This window comes from Phymastichus coffea, unplaced genomic scaffold (genome assembly GCF_024137745.1).
Source record: "Phymastichus coffea isolate CEN01 unplaced genomic scaffold, Cenicafe_Pcof_1.1 PCOF00058, whole genome shotgun sequence".
Taxonomy (NCBI): domain Eukaryota; kingdom Metazoa; phylum Arthropoda; class Insecta; order Hymenoptera; family Eulophidae; genus Phymastichus; species Phymastichus coffea.
Genome location: NW_026706869.1, coordinates 1,538,305 through 1,558,285, shown reverse-complemented (window position 1 = coordinate 1,558,285; position 19,981 = coordinate 1,538,305). Strand labels below are relative to the sequence as shown.

General features: G+C 32.6%; 4 protein-coding genes across 12 annotated transcripts; 3 read left to right on the top strand and 1 right to left on the bottom strand.

Moving 5' to 3' along the window:
- Nucleotides 1–76: 76 nt before the first annotated feature.
- Nucleotides 77–3,179, top strand: LOC131666355 (SET and MYND domain-containing protein DDB_G0273591-like). Its single transcript, XM_058938963.1, has 7 exons — nt 77–388; nt 525–802; nt 887–1,833; nt 1,903–2,171; nt 2,248–2,436; nt 2,512–2,658; nt 2,729–3,179. The coding sequence occupies exons 3-7, from the start codon at nt 936–938 to the stop codon at nt 3,008–3,010; spliced, it is 1,785 nt and encodes a 594-aa protein (XP_058794946.1). The 5' UTR covers nt 77–388; nt 525–802; nt 887–935; the 3' UTR covers nt 3,011–3,179.
- A 395-nt stretch (nt 3,180–3,574) lies between these two features.
- LOC131666274 (UDP-glucose 6-dehydrogenase) lies at nt 3,575–10,863 on the top strand. 6 transcript variants are annotated; one of them, XM_058938791.1, is made up of 8 exons: nt 3,575–3,872; nt 8,577–8,811; nt 8,884–9,117; nt 9,180–9,377; nt 9,447–9,734; nt 9,813–9,971; nt 10,042–10,197; nt 10,272–10,863. In XM_058938791.1, the coding sequence occupies exons 2-8, from the start codon at nt 8,584–8,586 to the stop codon at nt 10,446–10,448; spliced, it is 1,440 nt and encodes a 479-aa protein (XP_058794774.1). In that variant the 5' UTR covers nt 3,575–3,872; nt 8,577–8,583; the 3' UTR covers nt 10,449–10,863. The 6 variants fall into 6 exon arrangements, with proteins under 6 accessions (XP_058794774.1, XP_058794778.1, XP_058794776.1 ...); XM_058938793.1 differs by lacking the exon at nt 3,575–3,872 and adding an exon at nt 7,552–7,629; XM_058938792.1 differs by lacking the exon at nt 3,575–3,872 and adding an exon at nt 8,129–8,254.
- A 275-nt stretch (nt 10,864–11,138) lies between these two features.
- LOC131666404 (SET and MYND domain-containing protein 4-like) lies at nt 11,139–13,599 on the bottom strand. 2 transcript variants are annotated; one of them, XM_058939052.1, is made up of 6 exons: nt 13,440–13,599; nt 12,391–13,218; nt 12,046–12,326; nt 11,766–11,957; nt 11,561–11,707; nt 11,139–11,475 (listed from the first exon to the last, which is right to left on the bottom strand). In XM_058939052.1, the coding sequence occupies exons 2-6, from the start codon at nt 13,037–13,039 to the stop codon at nt 11,206–11,208; spliced, it is 1,539 nt and encodes a 512-aa protein (XP_058795035.1). In that variant the 5' UTR covers nt 13,040–13,218; nt 13,440–13,599; the 3' UTR covers nt 11,139–11,205. The 2 variants fall into 2 exon arrangements, with proteins under 2 accessions (XP_058795035.1, XP_058795034.1); XM_058939051.1 differs by lacking the exon at nt 13,440–13,599 and having other exon boundaries at nt 12,391–13,329.
- Nucleotides 13,600–16,547: 2,948 nt separating this feature from the next.
- On the top strand, nt 16,548–19,459 carry LOC131666383 (SET and MYND domain-containing protein 4-like). 3 transcript variants are annotated; one of them, XM_058939015.1, is made up of 6 exons: nt 16,548–16,635; nt 17,066–17,985; nt 18,049–18,320; nt 18,395–18,583; nt 18,653–18,796; nt 18,932–19,459. In XM_058939015.1, exons 2-6 carry the CDS (start codon nt 17,103–17,105, stop codon nt 19,208–19,210), a joined length of 1,767 nt encoding a protein of 588 aa, XP_058794998.1. In that variant the 5' UTR covers nt 16,548–16,635; nt 17,066–17,102; the 3' UTR covers nt 19,211–19,459. The 3 variants fall into 3 exon arrangements, with proteins under 3 accessions (XP_058794998.1, XP_058794996.1, XP_058794995.1); XM_058939013.1 differs by having other exon boundaries at nt 16,577–16,946; XM_058939012.1 differs by having other exon boundaries at nt 16,577–17,985.
- Nucleotides 19,460–19,981: the final 522 nt, after the last annotated feature.

Sequence of the window (19,981 nt, the reverse complement as noted above, 5' to 3'; positions counted from 1 at the left end):
AAAATGTCTACGATCTAATACTTTGTTTATTCTACAATTAAGGTTATACCTGTTAGTTGACATTCTGCCGTTTCCTGGCAACAAGTTTTGGCCTGTTGTATCAGCATTACCACATTATTCATGATATAGCCTCCACCAGCAAACATATTACATATATATAGATGTACATATAGTACCAATGAAGATAGTATGTATGTAAACAACGGTCGAAAATCGCGTCAAAATTATCTGTAGACAATAAGACAGTCATAAAAAAGAAGAAAGAAATAGTCGGATGTATATATTCGAGTCGAAATGTTATTATACAGTGACTTTTAAATATATAATAACCTACTGAACATTCAAATGCTAGATTTGTTTGAAAATTGCTCACGTCATAATTTTTCCGGTAATAATAACTGTACTTGTTATTAATTTTTAAATAAAAAAAAATTTATGTTTCATATTAAATTTATTGCATGTAATAAACGATATTTACGATATTCAATCTCACATTTGATTAAATATTTTTTTAATTTTTCAAGGATTTTATACCAACTTCAAAATTACTAGGAATAAATTAGAAACAAAAGAAGAGGTCTAAAACGGCAGTCGTCGACAAACCCTGAAATTACCCTAGCAGTAATGCTATTCATTTAGTAGTTATATAACATGACATATACGTTAAGAAACAGCGTTTTTTCTATAAAACGTATACATTAAAAAATCGATTTCAAATTAAAAACAAGTCCAAGTTTTTAATATAACATATGGTCGATGTCATATCTTCATTACGGAATTAATTCTTTTTTAAATTACTTTGGTAAGATCGAGGTTACAACACAAAATAAAACCACCTTTATCATAACAAAAAATAAATAATCACGTATTATTATAACTTTTTTAGTTCACAAAGCAGTTTCTTTAATTTGAATGTAAGGAGATGTAATGTGAAAATGGATGTGAAAAGCAAATGGGACGAACGCATTGAACGTGACGAGGAATTCGCGGAATTTATGGTTAGTCATTCGACTCGCAAGAAAAATGCGCAGATCTCTGTAAATACTCGTCAAAAAGGAAATGATCTTTACATTAAAGAAAAACACAATGAAAGTATTCACAAGTCCATACTGTGGTACTTCTCGAAAAGCATAGCTTTTGCACCAACAAATTCTGAAGAATTAGCTGAAAGCTATTATAGTAGATCTACTATTTTGAGTCATATACATCGTTTTAAAGAATGCTTAGTTGACATTGAAAGAGCAAGTAAACTTACTAAATCTATTGAGTTAAAATCCAAACTTGAAGCTCAAAAAAATAAATGTTTATCATTAATGAATTGTCAAAATCTGAATGAACAGAAATCACAAGGATTTAATTTTAATGATAAGCAACAGCCACCAAAATTACCTCAGATGGCACAATCTGGAGTATTACCCAATGTTTCTGAAGCTATAGCTTTAATGTTCGATGAAACATTTGGTAGACACTTTATTGCAACTAGAGACATTAAACCTGGAGAAGTTATTATTATTGAAAATAGTTATATTGCTTTTCCAAACAACAAGCAAAAATACATTATTTGTTCTCACTGCTTGCAATTTTCTTGGAATGGAATTCCATGTGAAAATTGTACTATTTCAATGTACTGTACTGAGTCTTGTAAAAAAGAATCTTGGAAGCAATATCACAACATAGAATGTACTATTTCTTCATATATACCAATCATGCATATTGATCATAACAATGCTATATCTGATGTTACAATTGCAATAAGATTATTCATTAAAGCAGTTAATAAGGAAGGTCTTCACAGTGTGTTAAATGAGGCAGAAGCTATTGATAGAGCACGAAGTATTCTTACTTTTTGTTTTGAAAGAGAGCTCTTATCATTTAACTGAACTTTTTGATTATTTTTTTCAGAAACAAATTTAACCCTATTATTTAGTGAAGTTTTGGAATATGATACATTTCGATCTCTTTATAATTTATCAAACAATGTACAAAATACTGACGAGAAAGATAAAGTTGGTGATGCATTACTCTCAAAAATCATACAGCTATTATCAAGGTATACAAATATTTTTAATGAGAAGAAAAATGTAAACAATGAAGTTGATGATGATTTTCATGTAAAAATCAAACAAATATTGCATAATATAAGACATGTCATAGATATCAATGCTTTTCAGGTGCAATCCATAATTTTTATAATTATAGTTTTATTATTTTAATGCAGAAAAAATATTTTTATATTTTTCTTTTTAGTATCAAGGTTCCATCTGTATTTGTCAAGATTTAAATTCTGAGTGTACGTGTGACTCAAACAGAGGAGCTGTTATTGCTCCTTTTAGTAGTTTTATTAACCATAGCTGTGCTTCTAATGTTAGCAGATTATTTTTGCCAAAGAATAGAATTGTTATGTTTACCATTGCTCCTGTTAAAAAAGGCGATCAGGTACTCTGGATATAATGTACTGTAATACTATAGAAAAATATGCAAATTTTGATACTTACTGCTATTTATTTTTAGCTATATGATAGTTATGGACCATCATTAAGAATGGATAGATCAATAAGACAGAAAATTTTGCAAGAAAATTTTTACTTCACATGTAAATGTAAAGTATGTAATGAAAATTGGCCAACTTTGAAACAACTGGAACTAGTTGTTGACCCAGTATGTACTTATAATACATTTTTTATAAATATTTTAGAAATTCATTGATTTCATGTAAAAATTGTTTCAGGTAAGTGAATCTAACATCATATCACAAGTTTTGGCTGAATTTAAAAAGTATTATCCTAATGTCTCAGAAAAATTTATGTTTCAAGAAACAGAGACTGTTTGGCCATTGAATGAAGAGTCATTGAAAAAGATGATAAAAATGTGTGAACTTATTTACAAGTACTGTAATAATCCTATAAAATCTTTCTTACTTAGTTCTTACTACAGATATTTTATTGATAGAATATTTTATAAATTATATGGAGAAGATTGTAGAATTCCTAGTAACTGTTTTGATATGTAATTTTATTTTATTTTATTTTAATTTTTTTAAGATACTGTGAGATATATTCTTCTTTTTAATTTGTTTATTATTTTAAAAGCATATAGTTTTTGTAGCCTTTTTTATTTATAAATTATTGCAGGAAATAAGTTGTTTCATAGTTTATTTTATATTTTCATATGCTGTAAGATAAAAAGAACAATAAATAAATATATTCATCAAATCTTTAAAAGCTTTTTATGTGCTTATGAATATTTACAATTATTCAATTATTTTATAGGAAGTTGATTGCTCATGTGATGTGCAATTGTTTTATCTCGACATATATATATTTTAAATCAGTCATAAGATATTAATACGTGATAACAGTGAATTTTCAATTTCGGAGCACTGCTCTAATTTTCAAATAGACATTTAGCATTTTCCTCCAATAATTAAGCCACGTGCAAAAATATCCAAATGTAAAATTAACGATTTTTGAAGGCACAATCGATATAGCCAATAATTAAAAAAAAAGTGTAAACATAAAATCAGTAGCGCTGATATTCGCGAGATTACTTAAGTCACCGGTCTGTAAATGTCGGAGAGGGCTTTCTATCTCCCTTGTACCAGGATATACAAGCAAAGCGACAAGGCAGTCGCTTGTGTATCATCACGGGGGACACGAGGTGATAATTTTGGACCTTGCAAATTCGGCTCTTAGTGTTGGCTTCCACAGTGTGTATATATGTGTGCGTGTGTGTATGTGTATGTATGTGTGTGTGTTATTTTGCACTTTGTCTCAAAAGCCACATCGTATCCTTGCATCATTAACATCATCGCCACTCGAGGGGAACTGGCCAGTTAACAGGTCCGATTCAAAATTGTGATATCAACTATTAACGTGAGTATAAACAACAGTGTCATGTAATATTTTTTTTATTGAATTATTTCGAGAGGACGCGTGTACGGAGGCTTCAATGGGCCGAAGTTGAGAATTGCTGATTTTTTGTGTAACAGTCTACTGTTGCAATTGTGTGCGTGTATGTGTGTTATCCCGCATCTACGCGCATGTGCGTGATAAAATTTGAAATCGAATGAAATAATGTGCAAACATTTTATGCGTAGATGACGTTTAATCAGCAAAGGGTTTGTTTCAATCATTTTCTGCTATATGCTGCATTATTTTCTCAAACATTTGTTTTGATAGCATTTAAATTCAGATATCGAACGAACTATATATAATCAATCATATTTTTGATGTTTCAATTTTACCGTTATATCACGATATAAAAAGATTAGAATTCATTTAAATAATATAATTTTAACGTCTATTCAATATGTATTTTTTATAAACTAAAATTTTTATTGTCTTTACTCTAGATTTTTATTGGTTGAGACAAGTCACTAAATCTGGTATTAATTATTAATTAAAGGTTATTCTGCAAAAGATCAAAGAAAAGGTTATCCACATAGCAATATTATTTCTTAATAGTGTTGTGCATGAAGATGTAATCAGTATTAAAAGGTCTCGGAAAAAATGAATCAATGCACATAAAACAAATTATTTTATTTACTTGCAGACTATATTCAATGCAATAACTTGATGTCTTGAAGCCTCTGTACATTAATAACAAAAATTAACAATTTTCATACTTACAAAATCAACAAATGCTATTAGTTTTACCACGTTCATTAAGATATTCAGTAACAGACAATTCGCATTGCTTTTATTAATTACTAAATCTAAAAGAATGCAGTTGTTACCCATTCAAAAAATGAAACCAGACAAAAACGTGTACAATTTAGAGAAAGAAAACAATTTATATGACATGCAAAGAAAAAGAAAAACACGTAAAGCAAACTGTCAAAATATAATATGATTTTTCAAGTGTTGAAAAAATACAAAAAAAGGTCTCATGGCATCGGGGTTTCTGTTTCATTTGTTATAGACTCGCCGGACGACCTATGAGAGAGAAAGACAGAGAGAAACGAACGTTTCATAGACATAGTTGCGGGTAATTTTGTAATTAGCTATGCGATCCGAGTGAATTGCGATGATAGCGTAGTTCGGCGTTGCGATAATGTATGTGAGTTGATAGATCATAATTTGTTGCTCACCAGTGAGTAAATAAGCAAGACATGTCGATCCAGAGGAGAGTGAAATTGTTAGTCGTCGTGTTTTTCGCAGCAGTCGTAGTGCTGGTGATTTACAAGAGCATCGCGAGCACGAGCGAGCGCGACGAGCGCGGTCGTAGCGGCGATTGGCTGCCGAGCGATCGGCTCGGCGCCAAGTCGATAAGCGCAGATAAGGACGGGCGAGCGAGCGAGTGGAGGAGGGGCGCGGGCGCAGACGCAGGCGCGAAGATCCAGGAGCTCGAGGAAAAGGTCAAGTACTTGGAGTCGAAGCTGGAGAGCCGAGTCCACAGGAGCTACCCGTCGGTCAAGTTCCTGAACTACAAGGACCGCAAGAGGATCCTGGTGACCGGCGGCGCGGGCTTCGTCGGCTCGCACCTGGTGGACCGCCTGATGCTCGCCGGCCACGAGGTCATCGCGGTCGACAATTTCTTCACCGGCAGGAAGCGCAACGTCGAGCACTGGATCGGCCACGAGAACTTCGAGCTGGTGCACCACGACGTGGTGCGGCCGCTTTACGTGGAGGCGGACGAGATCTACCACCTGGCGAGTCCGGCCAGCCCGCCGCACTACATGTTCAACCCCGTGAAAACCATCAAGACCAACACCCTCGGCACGATCAACGTGCTGGGCCTCGCCAAGCGCGTGCGCGCCAGAGTCCTCATAGCCAGCACGTCGGAGGTGTACGGAGACCCCGACGAGCACCCGCAGTCCGAGAGCTACTGGGGCCACGTCAACCCGATCGGGCCGCGCGCCTGCTACGACGAGGGCAAGCGCGTCGCCGAGACGCTCAGCTACGCGTACGCACGCCAAGAGAACGTGTCCGTCAGAGTCGCCAGGATATTCAACACTTACGGCCCAAGAATGCACATGAACGACGGCAGGGTCGTGTCCAATTTCATCCTGCAAGCCTTGCAGAACCACTCGATTACCATCTACGGCGACGGCAAGCAGACCAGGTGCTTTCAGTACGTGTCGGACCTGGTGGACGGTTTGGTTGCCTTGATGGCCGCTAATTACAGCCAGCCCGTCAACATCGGCAACCCCGTGGAAAATACCATCGAAGATTTCGCGATGATCATCAAACAACTGGTCGGCGGAACCAGCCAGATCGTCAAGCTGCCGGCTGTCGAGGACGACCCGCAGCGGAGAAAACCGGACATCGCGAGGGCCAACAAATATTTGAATTGGGCGCCCAAGGTCCCGCTGGTCGACGGCTTGACCAAGACCATTCTCTACTTCACCAAGGAGTTGCAGCGTTCCAAATACTCGTCGGTAAATAATCTTAGGAAGCCGTTTAAGAACGACCACGACATCATCGAGCAGCTGTAACGGGGCAATACGAATTCGGAAAGTGCCAAGCTATTTCGCTGTAGGGGGAAAGAAGTCAACGGAACAGTACACGAAGAAAAACCTTGTAAGACCACGGTTACGGAATTCACTTTTTTTAAAAAAGTTTGTAAGCGCGTTGCTGGAATTCAGACGCAAGAAATGCGTTGCGGAATAACATACATTTATACTTTAAACGTGTGCTACCAAAGAAAACAATTATAGGTTCGTGTCGAAGCAGCTAAACGTAATATAGGCATAGGTAACGAATAGAGAAGCTCTATTAATTAAAAATGGTATGGAGGGATGATTGTGACGAGTAATATAGAGTTTTGAAAAAAAAACAGAAATTGCAACGTACACACGCCACGTACGTAACAAAGACCACAATGTAAATATGTAGAAGTTTGCTACTTTTAAATGTAGAGTGACAGATGTAAAAAACAAGTTCAACATTGTAAAAGAAACAATGTAAAAACTGTAAATAAAAATCATGCAAACATTACATAGATGTTTTTCTACCAGAACACCAAGGGTCAAAATTTTTTAGGTTTTTCGTTTTAATTTAGTCAACAAAATTATTCCCATTGGTTCATTTGTAAGAAAGTTCGTGATTGAATCGCAAGTGCCAATCAATGCAATTCTTTACCGAGACAATCTTTTCTTTTCAATTTATAAAAATCTTTAAAGAAACGAAAAATTATTAGCGAATTTTTTCAAGTATCGTAATGGTTTTATCAAGTCTATATAGGAAGTTCATCATTTCCGTTGTGTAGTTTAATTCCTTATCAGATAAATTATTTGACTATTTTTACGTTTAGTGTCATATATTCCATTTTCGTAAAAGTCGTTCCTGCTCAACTGGTAATTCTCACGATAACTCTGTATACAAAATAGAAAAAAAAAACGCGTTCCAAAAATAATATCTTATCTATCTTCAGTTCCGCGTGTGAGTCAACGACTATATAAATAATAGCTTCACAGAAAACTTTGTATTACGTTAAAATGCCATTAAAAAAAAAATAACACGTTCAATAACTTATTGGCAAGCGGATGACGATGATGCACGTGAAAACCTGAGATTAGAAAGTCTCACGGCTAGACAAGGAAGAAATCGAGTCAGTCGGCAGGAAGCTTCTGTACCGTACGTACGTACACTACGTGGGACTTGCGTGTTAAATACGTGACGAAACAAGGTACAGGCTTATTTTTTTTCTTTTCTTTTTTCACGGTGCCAGTGTTTGGTTAAGCATAAATATTGAACGATGAGATTATATTTATCGCTGGTTTTCTTTGTTGCTTGCACGTCGAAACTTTTCGCTCGGAGTTACTTTCGCAGTTGTGATTTTTATTTTTTGCGAATAGACAACTTCGCTTCAAGTCGCTATTTTATTGCGAATCTAACGAGTAATTTAAGTTGTACGTAGAGATTGTATGGTGAGATGAATTTTGAGAAATTAATATTATATTTTGACAGTATATAGTTATTTTCATGAATGATTCATTAACGAAAAATTAGCTTGTCCGGCCAATTGCCGCGTAGCTGAGCTTCCACTCCTCGCTCGCTTTCCAATTTCTCGCCTTATCTCCTAAAATACACTTTCCCTTTTACCATCAGACAGCCGAGCAATTATCTTTTCCTTTTTCACGGTTCTCCCATCCAATGGCAATCTTCTAATTCTTCGGTTGTAAAGTCGACAATAGTCCGCGTAGTCTAGTTTCGGAACTGAAACTGAGCGCTTCGCTGGTGCAGATTATCGTCCGATCCTTTGCGCCCGTATCATTTTATTCCTGCGGTACGACTTGGACGATTATTATAAAGTACTTCGATTCAATATCTTCAAGAATGTACAACTTGACAAGTTCGCTTTCAAATCCACAAATATTTGGATTCGGCAATTGTAAATTAAGCGAAAATGTCTCGAATGTTACTGCATTTCTTAAAAAACTTTCTTAAATGAAGGAAAATGTCCTACTTCTGAGAAAAAATATCTAAAGAATGTAATAACATTGGAGAGATTTTTGCATTCGTTGCCTTCACTGTCGTAAAATTTTGAGTAAACAATCGAACCACTTTGACCAATTCTCTATACTTCGTTTTCAAAGATTCCGAAATCATTGTTAATTGTTATTCTGCTTGAAGGTGAACCATGCCGATAAGCAAGATCTGTTGTATCGGTGCTGGTTACGTTGGTGGTCCCACCTGCAGTGTGATAGCGTTAAAATGTCCTCACATAAAAGTCACCGTGGTGGACAAGAGTAAAGAAAGAATAGATCAATGGAATTCCAACAAGTTGCCCATCTACGAGCCTGGTCTGGACGAAGTCGTTCAAAAATGTCGCGGAATCAATTTGTTTTTCTCGTCGGACATCGAGCCAGTAAGTACAACCGGTCCTCTCGTCATTCGATTCGCGCGGTTCTCGTTCGTAAGGCATGCGACGGTTTTTCAGGCGATCAAGGAAGCCGATTTGATATTCATTTCCGTCAACACGCCAACCAAGACCTGCGGTAACGGTAAAGGTCGCGCGGCCGACCTCAAGTACGTGGAGAGCGCTGCGCGAATGATCGCCGAAGTGGCGACGAGTGACAAAATCGTCGTTGAAAAAAGTACCGTGCCAGTAAGAGCGGCCGAGAGCATTAGCAACATACTCAGAGCTAATATCAAATCTGGCGTCTCTTATCAGGTACATTCATTTTTCAATGAGTTTGAGCGAATCCTCGTTTGATTTTGCTGGATGTGCCGTAGATATTGTCCAATCCGGAATTTTTAGCCGAAGGAACAGCTATCGAAGACTTGCTTAACGCCGACAGAGTATTGATCGGCGGCGAAGAGTCGAAGAAAGGCAAAGAAGCGATCGAGCAGCTATGCCAAGTGTACGAAAATTGGATACCAAGGCAAAACATTCTCACGACCAACACTTGGAGCTCGGAACTTTCCAAATTGGTCCGCAGCTCATTCATTTAACTTTCAGCCGCTGTAATTAGGTAATAATCGTGTTTTCTTGCATTTTAGGTAGCAAATGCAATGCTCGCCCAAAGAATATCAAGTATCAACTCTTTATCGGCTGTATGTGAATCAACGGGCGCCGACATATCCGAAGTGGCGCGCGCAGTTGGTCTCGATTCTAGAATTGGTCCCAAATTCCTACAAGCTTCGGTTGGCTTCGGTGGTTCGTGTTTCCAGAAAGACATACTTAATCTTGTTTATATATGCGAATGTTTGAACCTTCCGGAAGTTGCTGCTTATTGGCAACAGGTCATTGACATGAACGAATATCAAAAGTCGCGATTTTCGGCCAAGGTCATTTATTCTAACCGTTCAATATGCAGTAGTGACTTGGATGTTCCAAATAAAAATGTCTGACATTGTTATTTTCAGGTCATAGAATCTCTGTTCAACACGGTGACCGATAAGCACATTTCACTGCTCGGTTTCGCTTTCAAGAAAAATACAAGTGACACTAGAGAATCGCCAGCAATACACGTAGCTAAAACTCTATTAGACGAAGGCGCTGTACTGCACCTTTACGATCCTAAAGTAAGTCGTATCTGAATTTTTCAATTAAGATATTTGCATACGTCCTGCTTAATGAGTTATGCAATTTCAGGTCGAAGAACAACAAGTCATCAACGATTTAACTGATCCCTCGATCACGACAGAACCAGAGCAAGTTAGAAGCCGAATCAGTATTTATAAAGACGCGTACAGCGCAACAAAAAATACCCATGCAATTATTATCTGTACAGAATGGGATGAGTTTGTGGTACGTTTTATATCTCATTAAATCTCTATATCACTGCTTATTACTAAAGTGTTCATTTATGAATTTTATTGAAGGAATTGGACTATAAAAAGATTTACGAACACATGACGAAGCCGGCATACATATTTGACGGTAGAAAAATTCTCGATCACGAAAAACTTCAGAAACTAGGATTTGTCGTACAAACGATTGGAAAAAAACTCGCGAGGACTGGAATATCAAGAGTGTGGGGAAGTCAACCGCAAATCTAGATAGATTTCAGATTCTCAAAAAAAACATGACAATACTGTTATAAAAACTACTAGAATAATATGTATAAGAAGTATTTTGGCAATGAGTGCAAATATAACAGACGTAATGATGATTCGCTCGACTACTTTTCAAGATTTGATGTGAATCAATGTGGACAGTATTTTTACTTCATCTTTGAACAGTATTTTATCGGACAATTTAGCAACACATGTATTTAAATGTGTTTTAAGTATACAAGGCAATTATGATATATATATCGTTCTTACTGCCTAACAAGTGTATGTATTCCACTTTTTAACTTTTGTATGTTTTTAATGAACTCGATGATGTCGTAAGTTTCTTTTAATCTTGTATAATTGTATATAATATACATATATAATTTGAATAAGATATGTATCTTTCAAAACATGTATAAATAAATGCCATGAAAATTAATATTAACATGAATTTGATCATTTTAATTCGAGATTATTTTCATATGGATAAGTTTAATTGCATATACATTAATATTAATTAATATTAAGGTTAAGGTTATTATTGTATGAACGTTTTTAGTGACAATATTGAAAAAAAATTTTCGCATCGCAGTAGACAATATTTTTATTGCAATTGTAAATGTAAATTAATTACTATAATATAAACTAGAAGCTTGAGAAATTTATTTTTCATGATTTACATTTCTACGAATGTATAATAAACTAAAAAAGATATATTATTTTTCCAAAAATATACAAAGTGATAATTCTTTTATGATCATTAGCATATAGCTGGTATAATACATTTTTCTCCAAAAAGCTTATAAAAAGCTGTATTAATATATGTTTTATATGTGATACTCATCATAAAAGCCATCCCATTTTCATAATGATCATACACCCACTCTGAAAATTTTATGGCATGTTTTAAAGTTTCCATATCAAATTCCGACTGTTCAATTATTTTATTGAAAGATGAACTTATGTTTTCATTGATAAATTCTTTTTCAATTTGAGAACGAACTTTCAGCATGATGATATGATCAGTTTTCTAAAAATAAAGAAATTTTGATATACTTTAAACAAGACAATAAAGTATAAAATGTTCCAGATGTATAAATTTTAATGTAACTTACAGGATCTTTGCAAAAGTTCATTTCTTCGTAAGTCGGCCAATTTTTTGAGCAAGCTGTACATTCACAGAAAAAGAAGAAGTGTTCTTCTAAAAATTTTTGTCTTATTGCTTTTTCAGTTGTAAATATTGGACCATAACTCTGGCATATCTGAAATAAAAATTATTATCAGTCTTTGAAAAAAAGTCTCTAAAAATATAATAAATACCTGATCGCCTTTTTTGATTGGAGCAGTTGCAAATAAAACTATTTTTCCATATGGAACACACATTTTTTCAACATTAGGATTACAGCTATGATTCACTAAGCTACTGCATGGGCCAATTACAAATCCTCTTTTTGTAGGACAATTTTCACTGCACTCAATATCACTTGAACAGTTGCAAATAACTCCTTGATACTAATTATTGTTTACAGTTTGAATTAATATTTTATTATTATTATTGTTTGCTTTTAAAATTATATTGAATTTTCAAGATAAACTGTACCATAGTTGCATTGGTGTTGAAAATATTCCTAAATTTTACAAATAAATCCTTTAATTCAATGAGTGTTATTTCTTCATCAAAACTGATGCTAAGCACACTTTCTTTTGGACGAATAAGATTTGTAAATCTGAATAATAAATTTATAGCAACTGACTCATAATGCTCAGCATCATCTTTATCATTATTTGGAACTCTATTGTTATTGTACATTAAATTATAGTATGACCTAAATTTGTCATGACGTAATATTCCATCTGTTAATATCTTATTTATGCTGTTGTCTGAAATAAAACGAAACAAATCAAGATCTATTCAAATGAAACCTTTAAAATGTTATACACCTACGATGTTGTTTATTAGTGTATTTAGATATCTTAGCTTCATTCAATACATTATCAAGACCTTCCTTTTTGATAGCTTTAATTAGTAATCTTGTTATGGCCATTACATCAACAATATTCACTTTTGTGGTGAGAAGATGGAAATATGGAAGAGTAGAACATTCTTCATTGTGATATTCCTGCCAAGCTTCTTTCTCACAAGCTTCACTACAATAAACAGTATAAATGCAATAGTCACATGGAATAGCATTCCATGCAAATTTTAAACAATGAGAGCAAACAAGATATAACTGATTGGTATACGGAAAACAAATAAAGCCTTTTTCATTAATAATAACTTCTCCAGGTTTTATGTCCCGGGTTGCTATAAAATGTCTGCCAAAAATATCATTATAGCGTAAAGTTATTGAATTAGAAGCATCTGGAATTACATCAGAATGTATTGTAGGTGTAAGAAATATTGACGATCTGTCATCTTCACTGCTATTAAGACTCAAATTTTCTAAGTATATTTGATTTTTTTCTATATTGTGCAGCAGTGCTAAACACTGTTTTTTACCATCTTGAAGCATATATTTTAATTGAACTGATTTTGTAATTGCACTTGCCTTATTAATATCATTTATACATTCTTGATAACGTTTCAAGTGCATTAACAAAGCTGACCTGTTACTGTAGCCTAGAGCTAATTCTTCACTTCCTTTAGGAGCAAGTGCAATACATTTTGTGTAATAAAAGAGTGTATTTTTATGAATGGTTTCATCATGGTTTTTTTGATTGAATAATTCGTTTGCAGTTTTACGAGCTTGCACTGATAGGTCCGAGTTCTTTTCTATAAGTTTTTCACCATGAAATAAAAAATCCATCATGAGTATCTTTGTTATATCTGGAGGATGGTTGTATATTTTTGCTAAATCTTTATCAGTCATAAATCGAGACATAGTTTTTGATTACCTATTAGTTAGAAAAAAAATGTATTATATATACATAAACAATTATAAAATGATAGTATCATAATAAAATGATTAGTTCTAATTTTCAGTTTATATATACCTGTACGTTTCTTTACGACAAATAAAATAAATTAGGATTCAAACGTTATATTTCTCAACTCAGTTGACCAAATAATATCTCAATTTTAAGAAAAAGAAATAAACAATGAATTGAGTAACGAGACGTAATAATATAAGTTGTATTATGTAAATAAACACAAAGAAGCGCCGTCGCCATATTAACCAATAATACCAATTACCATGCTATAAGTTTTCAAATGTTGGTAATCGTAGCCCTGGCCCCAAAAAAGTCACTAGTCAATAATGTGTTACGCGACATGATGTCATGTAATTCGATACCTTTTGAACTATAAAACAATGAGGATCTCTCTGTCATCAGGGAGCACTGGTACGCTAAATCCCAAATTCCGCGAAAATATGAGAAAATATGTTTTGTAAGTTGAAAAAGTATCTTGGTGTGCAAGTGGTAATCCTGATCTGAATATGGGAACTTCTGTGCCATCCAAAATTGCACGTGTATTTGGGAATCAATCAATTGCTTAGATAGCTATTGAGAGATCTTAAACCGTTATAAGTACATAAACTTTATCCATATCATGAAAATATTACCCACTTGTTTTTCATCAATGTCAAAGAGTCTAAACACATCAAAATAAGTTTTATGTTGCTTTAAAATAATCAATGTTATAAAAAGCATTGATTGAATTGACTTTTGTTGGAGCTTTATCATTCAAATAGGTTAACTGATTGACAGCTGGATAAAGGGTTAGATATACAAATAAAAACTTGTTGTAATTCTCAAATCTTGTATAAAAATTAACAGCTAAATATTAGCTAAATATTTTTTCATTAGTTACTTTGTTGTGCTTTGATACACTAATTTTTTTACTGTGTTCATTTACATATTCATTGTCACAGTATCATCAGAGCTGCTATTTTTTATATCCTTCACTTGATTGTATTTCAGTCTCATTCACAAAACCATCAAAAAAATATAAATTGTTCAAATCACTTTCTTGCATGACTGCTTTTCCACGGCGTGCCGTCATATTATGCCTTCATGTTCTGCAATTAATAATAAAATTAATAATAAAATTAATAATAAAAATAATAAAATTAATAATAAAAATAATAACATTAATAATAAAAATAATAACATTAATAATAATAAAATTAATAATAATGATAATAAAGTTAATAAAATTAATTAATGGAAAATATTGTTGATCCAAAATCAACAAATTTTTTATCAAAAATAAAAATATTATTTTGCATCGAATTATTTGTTTTCGCTGGTGAGATCCCGCCGCCTCCACTCGATTTCTGAACGCAAACTTACAATTATTAGGAATCGAAAGACTAATTTTTTATTTCATATATAATTTCTTACTTCGTAATAATACATTTTGAATCTTAATTTATATATCAATCCTCATCACAAATTCATAAAAGTAGTCGTTATAAGTGTGGGTTCCAAATGGAGGTCCCGGCGTTGCCTATTAAGCTCTCGCCACATATGCGCATATGCGCGCGTACGAAGGCGTACAAACGCGTACAAATCGCTAAAAATTTTGATAGTGCCAACAACAGAAAGTTACTACTATTCCTCGCATGCCCCAAACGAACACACTTATTCCTGGAACAAACGTATCATAACGCTATATTATTGAAGATTAAGGAATCCATTAATTTTATAGAAAATTAATACTATTTTACGATGAAAAAGTCTTGCAATATATCGTTTTTGTTATTTTTTTGAAATGGTAGAATACGCTTTTCGATCACTCGATTTTAATAATTTTATAGTTTTTTTTGTTTTTATATTTCCTTATTAAACAATATAATGTCTAATAATAAATAACATTCGATATACTTAACTTTAATGATAGTTACGATGATTAATGTGGTCATTGTCAACTATCTACGAAATTTTTACCGTGTAAAATAATTATCTTTTTAATAGAAAAATATTGTTACGAAAGCCATAATTCAATTGTATAAAAAGCATAGATTTTTAACATAAAAATTTACAATAATTATAATTATTTTTTAATTTATTAGTAATTGTCACCTGTTTTGAATTTAGTAAAAACTAAATGTTGGCAATTACTTTGATTTTGAATGACAAAAAAAAAAGAATCAATTATCTTCTTTAGATTGGGAGACGCGACATTTGGACAACGAGTGCGAAAATTGCAATCTGCATTTGGAGTCGTTCTCCAGTGTTGCTGCACGCCATCAACTTACAAATGCTAGAGAGAGTTTTGGTGGCTTAATTAAGTCTAGCGATAATGTTTTTGAATTAATTAAGATGGTTGAAAATTGTGTGACCTTTATAATTGAGTGTAATAATGGCATGACTAGAGATAGTATACAGTTCATTGTTCAAAAAATAATAAAAACGAACTCTCTAGCGTTTGTTGGTTGTACAGATCATGTAATAAAATTAACATACAAATTCATAATTTACTATTTAGAAAGACGAATGAAAATGGCGTGCGAGCGACACAATATTGTCCATGATGCAAAAAAATTAAAATCTAAAGAACTACGCAAATAGTTAAAATATTAATTTCAGTTTTTATATTCATTATTTAATTGTTTATATTAAATATATGCGGGAACATCATCATCAATCAAACCCCACGCATAATACCTCATCTAAACGTAGAATTTCTCGTTATTTCCAAATCCGGAATCAAAAATAGAGGTTCCTATGCAAAAAATCACTGTGACCTTCAAATGACCTTGAATATCATTCTACGTGTGTGTGCGTGTGTGTAACAATCTCACTTAAACAAACTTCTAAAACTTTTTCGAAAAATTTAGTTATTATATATATATATTTTTTTTTTCATGATAGGAAATTCAACGTTATTCACTCAACTTTGAAAGTGTACATTTAAGAACAAAATAGCAAGACTTTTTTATCGTAAAACAGTATTCATTTTCTATAAAATTAATTTATCCCTTTTTATAAAAAAAGATATTCGCGTGCGGGTTATCTTCGTCACCTACAGTACCATGGTCGATAACATGGAAACTGTGTCTCCATGGTCGATAAGCTGCGCTCATATTGTAAGTCTTCTAGTAGTTCACTAACTACCGCACGCAGCGTTAAAATCGGCTAATTGCTTTGGGACTGTGACTTGGGTTTGCCGAACGCTTTAACACGGGCGGTATAGGCCTGCCTCGCCTCCTGTATACAGTCTCCATGGACCAGGGCCTAAGCAAGCGTACGTATATATATATATGGGGTCGGGGCCTGAGAATAATTTTTCCAGCGGCAACACTGGGAACCTCCATTCCGAACATACTTTATTTTAAGTTTTTTGTTTGGTGAACAAAGAAGATTCAGAAAAATAGATCTGTTCCATAAATCACAAGAAATTTTGAATTATAATATTCAAGTTACATAATTGAACTATCTGAGATCACAATTCATTGTTTTTTTTTCGTTTTGAAGTGATTTCAAATACATATGGTGTCCGATTTTTCGCTAATTTTACTTAAAATTAGGTTATTGATGATTTCTAGAAAATAAAACGTAAGTATAAATATTTGTTCATCAGTCTTATATTTACATTATTCTTCTAGTCTACGACTCATTGAACTAAACTAAAGAAAGCTAATGTTATTTATTCAAACATTTGACGAAATTTGCAGTTGTAGGTATCTAAAGGGCACAAAAAGTTCATCAATTATGAATTCCAATCGTGAAGAAATATTAAATGATTTTGAAAAATTATTGAAAAAAAGTTCAGAAATTTCAGAGGAAATACGTAAACATGGAAACAACCTTTTTTGCCAAAAGAGACATGATAAAGCACTACACCTTGGTGTTTTGAGAGTTTATTCAAAAAGTATAGCATTTGCTCCTGAATATTCAGAGAGTTTAGCTGCAGCTTATAGCAATAGATCTGTACTGTTGGAGCACATTGGGCGTATTGAAGAAGCAATTGCTGATATTGACAAAGCTTTACAAATTTCTAAATCTAAAAAGTTATTGTTGAAACTTACAACTCGCAAAGCAAAAATTGTCATATCAAATGAGAAATTAATGAAATCTCTGAATCTCATTGATAATACACAGCATTCCTCAGAAAAAGAAAATGATAATGAAACATTTAACTTCCCAAGTATCACCAAGCCATCATCAATGATGCCATGCACATCTGAGTCTGTTCTTTTAAAATATAATCAAACATGGGGTAGACATTTTATAGCAGGACAAGATATAAACCCTGGAGAAGTAATTATTGTTGAAGATGGCTACATCTGCTTTCCAAACAATAGTGTACGATATATTGTGTGTTCACATTGTCTGCAATTCGCTTGGAATAGTATTCCATGCAGCAATTGTTCTTTCGTTGTTTACTGCAGTGAAGAATGTAAGAAGAAAGCTTGGCAAGATTATCATGATCTTGAGTGTCGTATTTATCCTTATTGTAAATTTCTGCTTTCTGACCAAAATACATTTCATGTAGGAAATATACCAATCATTCTTAGAATATTTTTTAAAGCTGTCAAGAATGAAGGTCTTGATAGTGTATTAAATGATGTTGAAACTATAAATACTGAAAGAGGTTTTTATAATCTATTAATTTTATTGTGATAAAAGCTTTTAAAAATTATTCAACTTTTTTTAGATAATGAGATAAAAGGCTTGTTAACCAATGGAGTACTTCAAAATGATAAATTTCGATCTTTTTATAATTTGTCAAGTAATACTCAATACACTGCACAAATACAAGAAATAAGTGATTACAACATAAAAAAATTAATCACTTTATTATTGACTAAAACTGACCTTCTTGATGCAAAGAAAATCTCACAAAACACAGTTAGCATTGAACTAATTAATCAATTGAAGATAATATTACATAAAATTGGAGAAATTGCTGATGCGAATGTTTTTTCGGTATAGTATAATTTATTTTTAGTCAAATGATTAATTAATTAATATAAAACATTAAATTTTTATCAATTTTTTAGTATCAAGGTTCTATTTGTGCTTGTCTTGATTCTGATTTTATATGCACTTGCGCTTCCAAAAGAGGACTTATTATTACTCCATGTTGTAGTCTTGTAAATCACAGTTGCTCTCCTAATCTTAGTAGAATGTTTCTTCCAAAAAAAAAAATGATTATGTTTACCATTACTCAAGTCAAAAAAGGTGATCAGGTACTATAAAATTCCAAAAAATCTATATTTTATTTTGTTCTGAATATACAATTCATGAATATGTATTAGTTATGTGATAGTTATGGTCCATCAATAGTAATGACAAAAAACGATAGACAACAACTATTAAAACAAAGTTTTTTCTTCAACTGTATGTGCAAACCTTGTACAGAGAACTGGCCACAGTTAGCAATGTTGCTACTTACAACTAAAGTAAGATAGATTTGGATAATTTTACTCTAGAATGTCTATTTGAATTATAACATCAATAATTTATTAAAACATTTACTACATAAATACAGATATGATACTGATAAAAGTTAAAAAATGGATTAATTTTTGTTCTAGAAAACTGAAATGAATATTAAATGTCAAGTTATTTATGAATTCAAAAAATCCTATCCTAAAGAAAATGAATTATTCATATTTCAAAAGCCTGAAGATGTATGGGGCATCAGTGAAGAAGGTTTGGAGAAAGCTAAATTGATAACTAAATTAATTTTTAAGTATAGTAATGACTCTATGGAAACTTTCATTCTGAGTTATCCATATAGGTATTATATTGATAAAATTCTTTTCACATTGTATGGAGAAAAGTGCGTTATACCTGACGTTTGTGTAGAATAAGACTTTATTTATACATTAACGTTATTTTATAATCATTGCCATCAAAAGTAGCTTCTATTTTATTATTCTATTTTATTATTAATTGTTCTTTAATAATATTTAAAAATCTTTAACTATTTTAATAATACTTAAAATTATTTCTTACTGTAATTTGCTATTGAAAAGTGTGATTATGTTTTAGTTAAATATTTTTTTATTGCATTAGTATTTATTTAAATACATTTGAAATATATTGCCCATTACCACATGTATTTAAATACACACTACTTATTTTAATTTATAAAATATTAAGATTCCATTATAAATGGTATCTTCATTTTTTTATCTCATTTAAAAAAATATAATGTACACTTTATTAACCTTTATATTGTATGCGTATATTTATTATAATTATTTATATTTATCATTAAAATTTAATTTATTAAGAATAAAAGTACATATTTATATTATTGTTATCATTTCTGTAAAATAAAAATCCTCTTATAAAAAAAAGAACCTGACAAAGTGAATATAGCATTAAGCATTATCCAGTAGATAACAAATACATTTCTCATAAGGATGCCGTGTACCGGCTCCGCATATAATACATGTTTCGTTATAGTGCAAATCATTAATATTATTTTACATGCTTTGTTTTACGAAAGTCTGGTAAAATTCTAGGAATCTGTAGAGGGGGTTATCAAGTCCTCGCTATACTCTCGCCGCCTCTACTTTCATACTATCCCGCGCTAAAAACATTTTCTCCAACGTAATGGTACTCGATACGCTGCT

Coding starts and splice junctions, on each gene's coding strand:
- LOC131666383 (XM_058939012.1), top strand. CDS start 17,031: ATGTTATTTATTCAAACATTTGACGAAATTTGCAGTTGTAGGTATCTA. Junction 17,986..18,048: donor AACTATAAATACTGAAAGAG/GTTTTTATAATC, acceptor AACTTTTTTTAG/ATAATGAGATAAAAGGCTTG. Junction 18,321..18,394: donor CTGATGCGAATGTTTTTTCG/GTATAGTATAAT, acceptor TCAATTTTTTAG/TATCAAGGTTCTATTTGTGC.
- LOC131666404 (XM_058939051.1), bottom strand. CDS start 13,327: ATGTCTCGATTTATGACTGATAAAGATTTAGCAAAAATATACAACCAT. Junction 12,327..12,390: donor ATACACTAATAAACAACATC/GTAGGTGTATAA, acceptor GTTTTATTTCAG/ACAACAGCATAAATAAGATA. Junction 11,708..11,765: donor CAATCAAAAAAGGCGATCAG/GTATTTATTATA, acceptor TTTTTATTTCAG/ATATGCCAGAGTTATGGTCC.
- LOC131666274 (XM_058938791.1), top strand. CDS start 8,584: ATGCCGATAAGCAAGATCTGTTGTATCGGTGCTGGTTACGTTGGTGGT. Junction 9,118..9,179: donor AATCTGGCGTCTCTTATCAG/GTACATTCATTT, acceptor GATGTGCCGTAG/ATATTGTCCAATCCGGAATT. Junction 10,198..10,271: donor CAGAATGGGATGAGTTTGTG/GTACGTTTTATA, acceptor ATTTTATTGAAG/GAATTGGACTATAAAAAGAT.
- LOC131666355 (XM_058938963.1), top strand. CDS start 936: ATGGATGTGAAAAGCAAATGGGACGAACGCATTGAACGTGACGAGGAA. Junction 2,437..2,511: donor CTGTTAAAAAAGGCGATCAG/GTACTCTGGATA, acceptor ATTTATTTTTAG/CTATATGATAGTTATGGACC. Junction 2,659..2,728: donor TGGAACTAGTTGTTGACCCA/GTATGTACTTAT, acceptor AAATTGTTTCAG/GTAAGTGAATCTAACATCAT.